Source organism: Pelodiscus sinensis, chromosome 2, assembly GCF_052426305.1.
Source record: "Pelodiscus sinensis isolate ZL-2025 chromosome 2, ASM5242630v1, whole genome shotgun sequence".
Taxonomy (NCBI): Eukaryota; Metazoa; Chordata; order Testudines; family Trionychidae; genus Pelodiscus; species Pelodiscus sinensis.
The window spans coordinates 84,456,763-84,473,168 of record NC_143053.1 but is presented as its reverse complement, the minus strand read 5'-3'; the positions used below and the strand labels follow the sequence as shown (position 1 = coordinate 84,473,168).

General features: G+C 38.2%; 1 protein-coding gene across 15 annotated transcripts in view; it reads left to right on the top strand.

The window, feature by feature from the left end:
• Positions 1–16,406, top strand: part of EPB41L3 (erythrocyte membrane protein band 4.1 like 3) — a 211,241-nt gene that overhangs the window by 169,278 nt on the left and 25,557 nt on the right. For 12 of the 15 annotated variants that reach the window (XM_075920939.2, XM_075920937.2, XM_075920938.2 and 9 more), the window contains exons 10-12: positions 2,115–2,212; positions 4,878–5,053; positions 10,197–10,414. In XM_075920939.2, coding sequence (XP_075777054.2) covers positions 2,115–2,212; positions 4,878–5,053; positions 10,197–10,414 — 492 coding nt within the window. Of the gene's footprint in view, positions 1–2,114; positions 2,213–4,877; positions 5,054–10,196; positions 10,415–15,098; positions 15,663–16,406 lie in introns of all 15 variants that reach the window. The other 3 variants (XM_006139003.5, XM_014581520.4, XM_089776300.1) reach the window with 2 other exon arrangements.

The following is a 16,406-nucleotide window of genomic DNA, read 5'->3' as shown; positions in this document are numbered from 1 at the left end:
ACTTATGGAATTCCTTGCCGGAGGAGGTTGTGAAGGACAAGACATTAACAGGGCTCAAAAAAGATAAAGTTCATGGAGGATAGATCCATCAATGGCTATTAGCCACGATGGACAAGGATGTGTCTCTAGCATCTGTCAGAAGCTGGGAACGGATGATAGGGGATGTATCACTTGATGATTACCTGTTCTGTTCATTCCCTCTGGAGCACATGGCATTGGCCACTGTTAGAAGACAGAATTCTGGGCTAGACAGACCTTTGGTCTGACCCAGTATGGCCATTCTTATGTTTTTACATTAAGATAGTCCCCGGGTATTCTTTCTCACCTAGGTTACTGTCAGAAAATGCAAATGTTTTCTCACTCCAGTTAAGTTATTAATACTAGAGTGACAAATAATTGAGAGGCACCAACCACACTATTCTTTCTCCAAAATCTTCCAAGCCTTTCCTTAAAAGATTCTGCTCTGTGCTACAGTGCATTGAGCAATCATCTTCATCAACGCACTCTCATTCCTCATTTGGATACCTAGCAAACTATTCTATCATCTCCCCACATCCCCTCTCCCCCAACTGGAATTTCAATGCAGAAATCAGGAGACTCTGTGTATGTGTATTTGTACAGATATTCAGGTAGGTACATGAAGTCATAGGTCGAGAAAATGAATATGAAACTCTATCTGGACAAACTGGAGAAATGTTCTGAATGAAATTCAATAAAGACAAATGCAAAGTACTACACTTAGGAAGGAACAATCATCTGCACACACACAAAACGGGAAATGATTGTCTAGGAAGAGTATTAAGGAAAGACATCTGGGGGCATAGTGGACCACAAGCTAAATATGAGTCAACAGTGTAACAATGTCGCTAAAAAAAAAAGTGAACATCATTCTGGGATGTATTAGCAGAAATGCTGTAAGCAGGACACAAGAAGTAATTTTTTTTATCTACTCTGTGTTGATCAGGTCTCTCTTGAGTATTGTGTCTCATTCTGCACTCCACATATTGGGAAAGATGTGGACAGTTTGGAGAAAGTCCAAAAAAAAGCAACAAAATTGATTAAAGATCTATAAAACATGACTTATGAGGAAAGATTGGAAAGATTGGGTTTGTTTAGTCTGGAGAAGTGAAGACTGAAGAAGAACATGAGGAAAACTTCCAAACTGTCAGCATAGTTAACCACCTGATAAATTGTCTTGGGGGAGGGTGTGGAATCTCTACTATTGGAGATTTTTAAGAGCAGGTTAGAGAGACCGTCTAGACCAGGGGTTTTCAAACTCTGGGTCTCAGCTTGTGAGGTTAAGCCACTATCTGGCTGCGAGATGCTTTGTTTACCTGCACCTCCTGAGGAACAGGTGATCACAGCTCCCATTGGCCATGTATCACTGTTGCTGGCCAATGAGAGTGGCAGGAAGTGGTGTAGACCAGGATGCCACTTCCTGAAGCTCACGTTGACCAGAAATGGTAATCTGCAGAGCACGAGAGTTGTGATCCTCTGTACCTGCGGAGGCGCAAGTAAACAAAGCATCTCATAGCCAGCTAGTGGCTTGCCTCCACAAGCTGTGGCCCAAAGTTTGAAAACCCCTGATCTAGATAATACTTAGTCTTGCCATGACTGTAAGGGACTGGACTAGATGACTTCTTGATGTCCCTTCTAGTCCTACCATTCTATTATTAGACCATATGTCTTAACAGCAATAGACTCAAGTAGCTCAATGTGTTTAGCTTAACAAAAAGAAGGTTAAGGGGTGGCTTGATTATAAATACTCAGGGTTCAAATATTTGATAATGGGAATCTTCAGACTAATAGAGAAAGGAATGCCTGGAAATGAGACTAGACAAATTTAGATTTGGAAATAAGGTGAAAAATGTTAACACAGAAGATAATTATCCAATGCAACAACTTGTCAGGGGCTGTGGTAGCAATTTTTTCATCAAGGTTAGATGTTTTCGTAAAAGAGGAATTTTGTGATTCTTCTGTTTCAAACAGGAATTAATTCAGGGAAGTTCTGTGGCATGTTAGGAGATGAGGTTATGTGATGATCCTTTCTGGTTTTCAAAACTATGTAAATCTATAACTACTCAATGTTTTCTTTTCTTTTTTTTTCTACCTAGTTTGAGCAGTTTGAAAGCACTATTGGATTTAAGTTGCCAAATCATCGTGCTGCAAAGCGTTTATGGAAAGTATGTGTTGAACATCACACATTTTTCAGGTATGTGGCGTTTCCTTTGTAAAGGCTTAGAATAAAGCCTTTGTAAAGGCTTAGAATAAAGTGTGTGTGTGGGCGCACCCCCCCCCCCCCCCCCCACCACACCACACACACACACACACATGAAGCTAACAGGCCAAATGGCATGGAATCAAATTATTGCCTTTCTGGTCGCTGTTCTGGAACTGTAGTCAGAAAGATTGCTATTCCCAAAGTGTTTGTAATATTTCACCAAAATTATTCCAATTGTCACTGCTAGATATTGGACCTTCAAATATCACTTGATTTTGATTGCCAATTTGATATTTTTCATTTAATATTCACAATGATGTTATCAGCTAACCTTTGTCTAACACCTATAGTTAATGGGCTAATTGGAAATTTATCCCATCTTTTTTTTTACCCATTCTCTTTCACACACACTGCTTGTGTGGCAATTGAAAAAAATGGTAGACTTGAATAAAAGTGAAAAAATGAGATTTTGGTTAAATTAAATATGAATTTAAATCAATCCTATGATTATTGGGATACATCTATAGATGTTTGAATCAACTTATTGTATCCATCCCACAATTTTCATTATTTAATGTGTCTTAGGCATCTGAAGGATTTAGCATCTGTGAAGATACCACAAGCCTTTTGTCCAAATACCTGAGACAATTTGGTAGAGTTAGACAAACACACTAGCTGGATGCTTTTATTCAGTAATGGGATATTTAGTAATATTTATATACGAGAGTGGGATTTTCAAAGGTATCAAATGCATCTAGTTCCCATTGAAAATCATCCAATTCTATTTGGTGATCTTGAAAAATCCCACCTTAAATTAACATGTTTGTATTTTAAGGTATAACACCATTGAAATGAATGGAGCATTTCTGAGAGTTGTTGCTTCAGACTGTCTGCAGACACAGGCAGATATTACTGCAATGGTTAGCAGGGTAGATGATTTAAATCAAAGTGATTTAAATCACTGATTTTAATAATGATTTAAATGAACAAGCAGGAAACCTTAATTTAAATGATGGATTTTAATTAGGCTTTGAGTATGTGTACTTTTTAGTTTTTTCCTAAAGAAAGACTGATTCTCAGGGGTAGGTGAACATTAAAAGAAGATCCATTTGTTTATAGATAGATAGAGAGATATTGATATATAGATATCCCCTTTATATTAAATTTGGTACTTCTCTTTCACCAGGAAGATATTTTATATCTATATAGATTTATTTAAGCAATTATATAACTTATATTACCCAGGTTGTTAATTTTCTACATATTTATTACATTAGAAAATGATGAATGAAGGATTTATCTACTATATGGTTAATTTTCTGCTTGTGGCTTGTGTCACACTATTTGAATGAAATTCAAATGCAAGTAAAATGCACAAAAACAGCATTTTGATTTATTTTTATTAAATCGTGTTAAATGTTCTCAATACATGAGAAATAAAGTTTATCAAAACATGTTTTGTGTTTAAAACTAAGGAAATGTTATCCATAATTAGCAAATTGAGTGTTTCTGATCACCATGGCCTTCAAGATTTTAGAAACCTTCAAGATCTTAGAAACCTTACCCTTTCATACACAGTTGTTATTCATAGACTGCAAGAGGAAAACAAGCCTTCCTGGTCTGTCAACTCCCAAATGGTTTTCTAGCTTTGAATGAACTAAACATTGAACTGAACTACTGGAATAAATTCAAAGAATATATTCTCTCTCAACCTGCTGCTGTCACAAGCTGGTTTAGCCCTTCAGGGAACTCTGGTACTTGTCGTCTAGCAGTGATTTCCACCAGATTAGTGGATTGACTTTCTTTATGACTTGGCAACAAATATATACTGTTTAAATTGAATATTAAAGAAAAAAATTATATTAAACGAATTGATTATATTCCAGTAAGTTTAGACTTTAATGTAGGTTGAGTTTCTAATTCCATTTTAAATTGGTTTGTTGTTTAAAAATTTCATTTTAAATTTAAAAAAATCAGATTATTTTATTTTTAAGTCATCAGTTTTTTATTTACTCCACTGAGCATGTTTGGTTCATATTTGGAAAGTTTTCTTTCTAATCATAAGAAGTAAAACTATAACACCCCTTGCCACATACATACCAAAGGAAAGGCTAGTTTTAGCAGTATGACTCCACGGTAGGAAGGGCACAGAGCCAATTCCAGTAACCATGTAATGGCAGAATTTTAATACCTGTATGCATGTAGGATCTTGTGTACATTTGAAATCTGGCCTTACTGCAGGGGTCTATGGCCAGTGTCCAGTGCAGCTGTACCAACAAAAACCGCAAATGTAAGCAAGGGCCATCTCCTGGTTTCAAGCAGTGTAAATGACCGTTCCTATGAACATAGACTTTTTGTTTCTCTTTTTGGTGATTAGAAAAAAAACAGTGCTGAGGGGCATCTCTTTATTTTAACAAAAGCCGTGATTTGCTCATCTAATAACATGATTTCCCCATGAAGACTTTTTGAGTACTTCTCAAATAATAATAAGTAATTCTGCAATGTAATATTGAGGGCGTGCTTTATGTTTCCTCTATACAGAGGTTCACAGAAAACAGATTAAGATAGATACAGACACACAATATTTTGCTTTTTTTATCCAGAAAATAAATTCTTTGTGTTTGGAATAATATTTGTACTGTCCTCTGTGTTTTAGGCTGTTGTTGCCAGAGGCCCCACCAAAGAAATTCCTTACACTGGGTTCCAAATTTCGGTACAGTGGAAGAACACAAGCCCAAACCAGACGAGCCAGTGCACTAATAGACCGTCCTGCACCTTACTTTGAGCGTTCTTCTAGCAAACGTTACACTATGTCTCGCAGCTTAGATGGGGGTAAGATCCTCTTAATTGTCTTCCTCAGAGTTTTGTCACAAATTATAACCCTAAAGGAAAGTGCTAGAGCATAGATATAAATTTCTTGTGTTCTCATGTCCCTTCAGCTTCTGCTGAATGAGATCTGTAAGTATATTCATGATGACTCTTTGTTATAAGTAGGTATCCTTTTAATAAATATTAGTCGGTCTCCTGCTTTTAGTAAGTTTGCATAGTCTGTAGCTTAAGACTTATGTGGCAAGAGAACAAAAAAATGCTGTATACTGGTCCATCTGGATGGATTGTAAAAGGTTTTGATTCTGAACAGATATTATTTGATGTTAAACAGTCACACCACCAAGCATCTCTCTCCAGTTAAGCAAGCAAAGTGAGATTTATCAAAGGCTCCCTTGAAGTTGCCAAGTCACCAAGATTTTCAAAGGCTCTTAAGTCACCAGGTCCCACTGACTTTCAAAAGAAGTTGTTCTCCTCTGTTACTTGGGGCCTTTGAACATATCCTCCACAGTCAGCTATCTGCAGTCAAGTCTGGACCAGGAAGTTAATGGGCTACTTCTTTTCTTGAATTGAAGGGTTAGCCAGTTCCCCCTTGCATGCAAGCACAGATTGTTCTCTGGAACCAATGTCTATCTGTTGGTTGCTGATGTATAAGGAGCACAATGTACTGTATGATGAGCCAAAACATAGAAATAACTCCCTGTTGACTTCTGCTCCATGCTGCTGATTTCAGTTATGAGGAATCTCGTCAGGCATTCCCAGTAGCAACCTGCATAGGCCAGCTCCCCTCTTATCGCCTCCTGGCTCCCAGCTGCATACATGGACCTTACCATTCACCTTGCTATCCAAACAGGATGAGATAGAGTTTCAACTTTCCAGTGCTTTCTGTTGTGTTCCTGATTCCCCCTGTCCTCAGAGAACAAGAATCTTTTGCACTGAGACCTCCCTTTCTAGGTTGCAGGAGGAAAAGAGATGATTGCAAGAGAGAGCAAAGATCCCCTTTGCTCCATCTGCTTTTTAATTATAGAATCATGGAACACTAGAGCTGGAAGAGACCTCCACAGGTCATCTTGTCCAGTCCCCTGCCCTCACAGCAGGACCAAGCACCGTCTAGACCATCTCTGACAAGTGTATGTCTAACCTGCTCTTAAGTATCTCCAGAGATGGAGATTCTACAACCTCCCTCGGCAATTTATTCCAGTGTTTAACCACCCTGACAGTTAGGAAGTTTCTCCTACTGTCCAACCTAAACCTCCATTGCTGCAGTTTAAGCCCATCGCTTCTTGTCCTACCCTCGGAGGCCGAGGAGAACAATTTATCTCCCTCCCTCCTCCTTGTAACACCCTTTTAGATACTTGAAAACTGCATTCATATTCCCTCTCGGTCTTCCCTTTTCTAAACTAAACAAGCCCAGTTATTTCATTCTTCCCTCCTAGCTCACGTTCTCTAGACCGTTAATCATTCTTGTTGCTCTTTTCTGGACCCTCTCAAATTTCTCCATATCTTTCTTGAAATGTGGTGCCCAGAACTGGACACAATACTCGAATCGAGGCCTAATCAGTGCAGAGTAGAGCGGAAGAATGACCTCTCATGTCTTGCTCACAGCACTCCTGTTAATGCATCCCAGACTTATGTTTGCTTTTTTTGCAACAGTGTCACACTGTTGACTCAAATTTAGCATGTGGTCCCCTAGGACACCTGAATTCCTTTCTGCACTACTCCTTCCTAGACAGTTGCTTCCCATTCTGTATGTGAAACTGATTGTTCCATCCTAAGTGGAGTACTTTGCGTTTGTCCTTATTAAACTTCATCCTGTTTACCTCAGACCATTTCTCCAGATCATTTTGACATATTGACCCTATCCTCCAAAGCAGTTGCAACCCTTCCCAGCTTGGAAACTGCAAACTTAATAAGCATACTCTATATGCCAATATCTAAAACGTTGATGAAGATATTGAACAGAACCAATCTCGAAACAGACCCCTGCGGAACCCCACCTGTTATGCCCGTCCAGCATGATTTTGAACCATTAATAATTACTCTCTGAGAACAGTTATCCAGCCAGTTATGCACCCACCTTATAGTAGCCCCATGTAAGTTGTATTTGCCTAGTTTATTGATAAAAAGATCATGAGAGACCATATCAAATGCCTTACTAATGTTTAGGTATACCACATCCACTGCTTCTCCCTTATCCACAAAGCTTTATATCATAGGATAACAAGTCATCAGATTGGTTTGACATGATTTGTTCTTTACAAATCCATGCTGGCTGTCACCTATCACCTTATTTTCTTCCAGCTGTTTGCAGATGAATTCCTTTATTAATTGCTCCATTATCTTTCTTGTCACAGAAGTTAAACTGACTGGTCTGTAGTTTCCTGGGTTGTTCTTATTTCACTATATTTGCCCTTTTCCAGTCTTCTGGAATCTCTCCTGTCTTCCATGATTTTTCAAAGATGATAAATAAGGCTCAGATACCTCTTCTATCAGCTCCTTGAGTACTCTAGGATTCATTTCATTAGGCCCTGGTGACTTGTAGACATCTAACTTTTCTGAGTAATTTTTAACTTATTTTTTTATTTTATCTTCTAAACCTACCCCATTTCCACTAGCATTCACTATATTAAGCATTCCTTCACCATCAGACTTCTTGGTGAAGACCGAAACAAAGAAGTCATTAAGCACCTCTACCATTGACTAAACTGCCAATCTACTCCAAGAAGGGGAAGAACACATTTCCTAGTGTTTGATGACCATGAAAGGCACCCAGCCTAGTGTGCCTCTTCCCTTCAAGATACATTGTACTTGTACTTGCCGGGATAAGTGATTAATATGTGAAGTGGGTACAGTTAAGATGGGAGTATGAAAGAGTGTGAGAGAGCTGAGTATGTGTACAGAGGTGGACCTTGAGAATGGGGAGGGGAATAGTTAAGGCTGAGGAACAGAAATATGTAAAATGGAAAACTGTTACATTAAAATACAACTATTGTCAGCTTTTACATAGATGAAAACTCAGTCTTTTCCACCTTGGAATGTTACCCATCCTCCCAGTGATGACTTTTATCCTTGACACATAGAGACTCATCTGAAGAACATTTCAGAGTATAGGAGGCACTAAACTGCATGTACAGTAATTAAAAAAAAACTTTGGAGGCTATATCCCTGGAAACACTTAATGTATTGCATTCCTCAGCCACATCACTGCAAAGTACTTTTGAGGGCTGTTCAGAAGTGTTTGCATGGGGCTGCTGGTATCTGCAAACCAGCCTTCAAAGTCTTCTCCAGGTTTTAGCTGAATTGCTGGTTTAGTAGGAAGGATGTAATTCAATTTTATGCATGGAAATAACATAATATCATAGAAATTCACAGGTGAATCATTTCTCTGCAGTGAGTAACACACAGCATTTGTTTCTTATTTCCTGTCTGGCATAGTTGCTTACCATGTTATGATGTATAGCTTTTTACATAACCTAATTCAGATTATGTACTATCAAGGATAATATGGCATAGGTTAATATTACTTCCTCCTCCTTTTTCTTTCTCTGTAGCTCATGGAAATCAAGGTTCTGCTTCTCCTTTAGGTTAAAGCAGCATGCTCTTCAGAAATCTAAACTACTTGGTCAGTTTTTAGTACTGTACTGTTTCACCCCATATACATAACTGGTTTTTTATTTTATTTTTTGTGAAGTCTTTTAAGAAGCTTTATTTGAAATGACCTCATTTTAAAAAAACAAGTGATGACAAAAGGATATCTCAAATGCTACACAGATGATACATAATGAAGACTACTGAGGTTAGGGAAGAAATCTGTAATATAAACATATTAGTGACAATCCCTTTCTTCTCCCCATGAAACGGATACCAACGGTGCTTATCATTCATTAATTTTGATCCTTCTAATTCTAATATGCTTCATGCTGGTTACCAAGCAACTAGTGACCTGACTGCTATGCATGCATCTCCAAGCACAAATTGCCCTCCTGTCTTATTTTATTTTGTTATTATATCCAAACAGCCTCCTCCCACCCTCCCCCTCCCCCCCACCGCAAAGGTCATCTAAGAGACAAGAAATCTGAAATGCTGTCCTACAATTGTATCAGGATTTGCAAGGTTTAAAAATGACAATTTGCATAGACATAGTGGGAATGAAAGGAGGGGTCTTTTGGCATTCATTCAGATTATCACACTGACATAGTTGTGTAATGAAAATATAACTGTAATATGTGGTCTTGCGTAAAATTCCAGGATCAGGGCTAATGTAAACATTCATATGTGCTAATCTTATGGATGTGAGCAAACCCTTTGGATTAGGAATTGCTTACATGTATAAAGTTATTCCTATGTAGGATCTGGACATATATTTATACTGTATTTGTTAATTTCTGCTTCTTCTGGAATCATTAATATGTTGAACTTTGAAGGCCATAAAATACTGAGAAAAGCCACATCTTGTTTGGCTTAATTACACAGATCGTCTCATTGACCTGACTACAATCTTTTTTGGCTATTCTATTTGTGAGGTTGGGGGCATTAAAACTGTCAGGTTTTAATTCTGGATAATAATTCCAGGACATCTGGCCCAGATAGATTGACCTTTGCTTTGACCCAGCATGGCCATTCTTATGTTTCTGAATCTCAGATGTTATGCGTGCCTTACGTCAAGAATGTTATTGTGTGTAATGCAATGCTGCTATATATAATGCATTTGATTTGCATTAAGTTATATTGTGACAGAGATTCAAAAAAACCCTTTGTTCCTCTACCCATGGCTGAAGTCATAGCTATTTTTTCCTTATATTTCTGGCCTACTAATATGGCAATGCATTAATTTCATTCAGATATTAAATCATAGTAAGCACTTTAACAGCTTATTAACAGTTTAAAATAATGCATAATGCATGCATTATGGAATGTAGTGTGAGTATACACATACATCTGAAAAATATGGTGTGTATATTATGCCTACACAACCCAGACCTTTAAAGTAAGCATATAACACTTTTATTTAAATATGTATGCATGTTTCTGGATTCCTGCAATATATTTTCTGCAAAATAATATTTTACTAACCCAGCTTCTAACTTTATTTAGATCTGCAGAACAAGCTACTTCAGACTTGATCTCTTTAAATTATATTTGCTTTTAGCATCAGTGAATGAAAACCATGAAATGTACATGAAGGATTCTATGTCTGCTGCAGAGGTTGGTACTGGCCAGTACGCCACAACAAAGGGCATCTCTCAGACCAACTTGATAACTACTGTGACTCCAGAGAAAAAGCCAGAGGAAGAAAGAGATGAGGAAGAGGGCAAAAAAAAGGGAGAGGAAATCACTCCAGTCTCTGCAATACGACACGACACAAAGGTAATATTTCCAGGTTTGCTATTTAACTAACCCAGCTGTGAAGTACTTGGAGTACCACAGTAATTATTAGAGAGCAATGAACTTCAGTAAGGATAAGAAAATTCATAATGTATGTTAAAAAGATTGCTTATTATATAGTTCTGGTACTATGTACCCTCTAGGCATGTATATGTGATGTGTTTGAAGTTAATTCATACTTTCTGATGTTCGGTTTAGAAAAAGTTTAGTTTATCACTCAATGTGATACGACTTTCAGCAGAGGATATCTAAAAGAAGCAGCATTTACATAGTATCAGAGGGGTAGCCGTGTTAGTCTGAATCTGCAAAAGCGGCGAGGAGTCCTGTGGCACCTTATAGACTAATCGAAGTGCTGGAACATAACCTTTCGTGGGCAAAGACCCACTTCATCAGATGCATGTATTTGCCCACAAAAGTTTATGCTTCAACACTTTTGTTAGTCTATAAGCATTTACATAGTACACTTTTGCTGTCTTTATTTGTTTTATTTATTTATTTTGTTCACTTTTGAATGGGCAACAATATTTTTCAGTGTGTGGTTTTTTATGTTTTTTTGTTTTTTTGCACAGTTCAGTGTTTTGAAGCATCACTGTTTTTTTTCAGGTCACATTCTTTATTTCAGCACATACTTAATGGATGCATATTCTCTACACCTAACTGTTCAGTACTAGTGTAGCATGGCTTTTTCTGGCTTAGTAAGGTGTTGGCTTCTCTTATGTAGTTTTGCACTGGAAAGCCCAGTTTCACTGGCATTTCTCTACCCCTCAGTCATTTGGCGTAGATTTCTGTCATTCATTCTGTCCCAGTAACTCTGGAATTCAGCTTGCTCTGTTCTTGTTAAAAGAGTTAATCAAACAGAGCAAATGCTGAACTGATTAGCATTGAGGTAATAGCAGGCAGAATCAGGAAATAGACTGTGAAACCAAACAATCTTCCTATTCTCCTACATTAGAAAAAAAAATAGTGTCTGAAATATTTGCATCTAGGATATAATGCAAAGGGCCATTTCTTGAACTTTGGTCCATATTAAAGAGCACATTTTCAAAAGGGAGGGTGAAACCCAGCCTTTTTGCTTAGAAGCACAAAATCACACCTGCATTTTTATAGCCACAAAATGAATTATGGATACAAATCTGAGAGCCTGCACTTCTCATTACCTGAGATGTGCTTGCAATGAGGTAAGTAATTGGAAGGTCAAGTCCTCAGATACCTGCCATTAAGTTATAGGTGTAAAAATTCAGGAAAAAATGTACAAATGCAAATCATATAAAGAAAGACTATCCTTTAGAGCTCTATATTTTAAAAAGTAATATCTTTGTAAATTTTAACAAGGATTGTGAATGGAAAAGACTATATTGAAATTCACATGTATGGGGGAGAAGGGACTAAAAATATCCACTGGAAACAAATGGTGTCTCTAGGAAATTGTTAACTTATGTCAAGGAGGAGGGTGAGCTGCACTTCAAAGGAAACATATAGTTGGAAATTGCTAATGAGACTTTCAGAAGAACATTGTGATGTTAATTGAACTGCTCCCAAAATACATGATTTATTTTTTTTAAATAAAAATTATGTTTAATCAGTTAAGATAACTGTTTTTAAATATGAAGATCCAGTTCTGTTTCTCTTGAAAATCTGTTCAAGGGAGCTTTGTCATTGACTTAAATGGGAATTCAGATGAAGCCTGAAGAAGCAACTGGACCAATGTTCAATGTGATGCTTATTCAAAGAAATATAAACATTTGTATATCCCTTTTCAACTTTTCTGATAAGAAATTTTACAGTTTGAATTTCAGATTTAACTAGTATTCCAGGAGTAATTCTAAAAGTCAACTCTCCAAGCATATATATTAATTAAAACATTACTGGCAGAGGAGGAATTAATAAATTATGACTTTTGACTTCATATTGTAAAGAAATGTTTGTGTGCATATATCACATTTAAAACAGTAATCTCATCCACATTGAATCTGTTTGGCACTTCAGAATATATACGGACTTGAACATAAAATTATTGGCAGATCATTACAAAGGAATTCATTTTGAAAAGTGTTTAAATTTGATATTATATTAAACATGAGTATCTAAAATTGTAAAATGCTTTTACTTCAGTGTCTTTTAAAAAAAAATCTGGAATGCTGTGAAATTGGATGCGTCGTTACCTCAATTAACTGGAATCAGGAAGTGTGTAGTGATCCGTTTGGAGAGTAGGAAAATAATGAAAACAATCAGTAATTTTTAGTGTAAACATTAAGCTTAAGGGGTCTGTCCCTACTAACACAGTGGTTCTCAAACTTTTTGGCCCATGGCCTATCCCACTCAACACAGACTTTTCTGCGAACCACCATATATGATGACAAAATGGGTGCAGGAGGAGGTGGGGGTTAAGGTCTGGCCAGGAGGTTGGATGCAGGAGCAGGCGTAGGAGGGGCCTTGGTGAGAGAGAGAAAGCAGGTGCAGGCGGGGTGTGGGATTCTGGTCAGGAGGTTGGGTGCAAGAACCAGCTGGGGAGGGAGGTAGGGTGCAGGAGCAGGATGAGGATAGGGGGTCTGGGTGGAAGAGGGTGCAGGAATGGGCTGAGAGTGGGAAGTTCTTGGAGGGAAGGAAGATGCAGGAGCTGGCTGAGGGAGTAGGATCTGGGAGAGAGGAAGGATGCAGGAACAGGGTGGAGGTGCAGGGTCTCGACATAAGAGGGATGGAAGTGCAGAGTCTGGGCATGAGGGAGATGGGGAGTGCTTACCTAGCTCCATTCCTCCATTGGCCTCTTCCTTCCTCCACACGCCAGATCCAGCCTGCGAGGCTTGCCCTCCCCCCAGAGTGGGAAACCAACCTTGCGGAGGGGGGGAGGAGAGTTGTGGGACTGGAGCACCAGCTCAGCCTTCAGGTTGAGCCCACAGCCCACGTACAAGACAATCTGGACCACATTTAACTACTACACTACATATGTAGTAAGGTTTGTGCATGGTAACCAGTGATTACATGACCTGGCATTAAGACCCCTTATCTTGCAAATGACTCTGTGCAGGCAAATGCCTGTTGCTACATAGAGCTGGTTTCAGAATCAGGATATAAGGTTGTAAATGTATGTGAAATGTAAAAAACTAGTCTAGGGAGGAAATAATAATGGGCACAGTTTGAGATGTTGTCATTTGGGCAATGGAGCTAATTCTCTGTTCCATTTATTTACAGTGGGCCATTTTTAATTTGACCCAGCATGTCTAAAAATAAATCAACACTATTATAAAATGACTAGATTTTTTTTTAAGAATATCAGTAAGCATTTTACAAGGGAATGTAATAATTTCACTGCACGCTAATAGTGTGCATTCCCTTATCAATTCACACCCTGGGCTTATCTGGATGCCCTTCTAATATTCTTGCATTTTAATGAAAGAGTAGTAAAGCCTATTTATTCTTCAGAGTTAGAGCGAACTTTCTAGCAAGAGTATTGGCTGCATTTTTTGCCTGTGCGTAAAGGCTAATGAAATCACTTTTCCATGTAAACCCAGAAAAACTTGGTTTTGTATGAAATTCAGCCTTTACCCACAAGGTTCATGTAGTTGGAACAGTATCCAGTAGATTGTAGAGGCATTTCCTTGCACAGTGAATGAGGTGTTATGTTAAGGACGTTGCATTTGCATAGCCAAGGATCCCATTCCTCCTCTCCAGTCTGCTCCCAAACCTCCAGGACCTAGTAGCCTGCTTGGGGCCAATGCAGTTGCTCTTTCAAAGGGATATGGAAATCTTACTATGTATTCATGTTGCTTTTGGTGATGAAGGCCATTCCTGGATCTTCTGAGAAGTTACTTACAACTATTATTTGATTATTAGGCAAGGCTTCTTTACAGGTGGCCAAATTAATTATGGGCTTGGTGGCCCCAATCACAAAAGAGAAGTGAGACCAGAACTTTAAATAAACTGAGCTGATCCTCTCCTGTTGCAAAGCTAGCTAAGGCTCTGTCCCACGGTGTTCGCCTACCGTGTGTAATTTTTCTGCTGAGTTACCAGTTTTCCCAAAACTAGAGTATGTTTTCATTTTTAATTTTGGGTCATTATAGATACTCTGCAGAGGAGATTTGGGAAAAGACTTTCGTTAGTGTTGTCTTGGAAGACAGATGTCTAAATGCCATTTGTACTTTTAAAAATCTCTCTTTATGTGCCTAGTCCTTGCCCAGGATAATTTTCCACTGACTTGACTGACTAAGGATTTCAGGACATGTTATCATATGAATAGAGATTAGAAGGTTTTTTTCTTGTTTCAAAGTCTTTCTTTTTTTGTTTGGGGTTTTCTTTTGTTTGTTTTTAGTTTTTTATTTTGTTATCCATATATTTCATATTTGAAAGCACTTATAATGGTTATCCGCAGCATCTGGAGGTGCACATGGGCAAGGTTCCTTTAAAGGATTTTTATTTAAATCATGTATTACAGTATGTCTGGGAGACAAATGTTGAAGGAAGTTGCTTTTTGTAAGCTGCAACCCTCAATCATTAATAACTGGCATGCAGCGTGAGAATTCATATAATTTAACTCAGTGAAAAACTGTGGGGTTAAAATTCTGTTTTGTAAGTTTTGTATATATAAACACAGAAGAAAATTAACTAATTACAGTTTTCTTTTTGTCCTTTTGCTTCTGCACTTTGTTTGCTCGTCTTTCTCTTTCATCAGTCATCTTTGCTTGGCACTGATTCATTTCATTCCTCATCAGCCTCACAGTCTGGTCCCCATGTATCTTCAACAAAGCTTCGTAGGAGATGTAAGGAGAATGCTCGAAAATCATTAAGTTGTGAGTCATCTAAAGACATTATGCAAATGCACGGTGAGTCTGACTTGGACTCTGACAGGAAAGGAAGAGTTTGCTCTGCTGAACAAGACATGCCTTTTAGTTACAAGCAAAAAGCTGGTAACGGTGGAACACTGTTTTCCTTCTCCTTGCAACTTCCAGAGTCATTTCCTTCTCTCCTGGATGATGATGGCTACCTTTCCTTCCCTAATCTCTCTGAAACCAACTTCCTGCCTGAAAGTGTGCAGCATTACCTTCCCATTCGATCACCATCCCTTGTGCCTTGTTTCCTTTTCATCTTTTTCTTTCTGCTATCTGCCTCATTCTCAGTGCCATATGCTCTCACTCTCTCCTTTCCTCTGGCTATGTGCCTCTGCTACCTGGAGCCCAAGGCGGCCTCCTTGAGTGCTTCACTTGACAATGACCTGAGTGACAGTTCAGAGGAAGAGGTGTGTACCTCGGCATAGAACACACTTCTTTTTGTGTTCAGTGCTTCAGTCCTAAACAGTGTTAGAATGCTGCAATAGTGGTCCTACTTTCAGAACCTCATTTCTGTCTGTGCTGATATGTAAGAGGTTTTTTTTGTGTTGGGAGTGCAGCTTGGGTCCCAGGGTTAGGCACAACACTGTGAATGAGGTTCACTAGTTTGGTTCAAACTTTTATCAGTTGTGCAGTGAATTACACTTACGATTTGCCACAAATCAGCTCTAAAGAGCAATCGCTGAATTCTCTCTCTTTCTCTCTCTCTCTCTCTCTCTCCCACTCTCTCTCTCTCTCTCTCCCAATCTGTTTTTTTCTTCCAGTTAATACTATTTTTCATTAAAGCAAGTAGAATAGTTCTTTAAGTAATGAGAAATTAAGTATAATTGCATGCATAGTTACATATCAAACAGATAATGATTGGAACTATCCCAAATTTTGGGGGTGCTCAAAATCCAAATCAGAGTTAGCATTTTGAAAATGGCCTTTAATTTTTTATCAGGCCAAGCAAAATACTCAGTTCCTAATATTCCTAACTTTTGAACATCAAAGTCTGGGACTGGTCTTTATGGCTTGATCCTATCTGTACTATAGGTTAAGCTAATATCCCACTCAATGCATTTGACTGAAAATTAGCTTGGGCACCATTTTTTTTCAGTTGCAATGGCAGCATTGCTGCTTTTAATTAGCACTGTGAGAATTAGTCCTTTTTC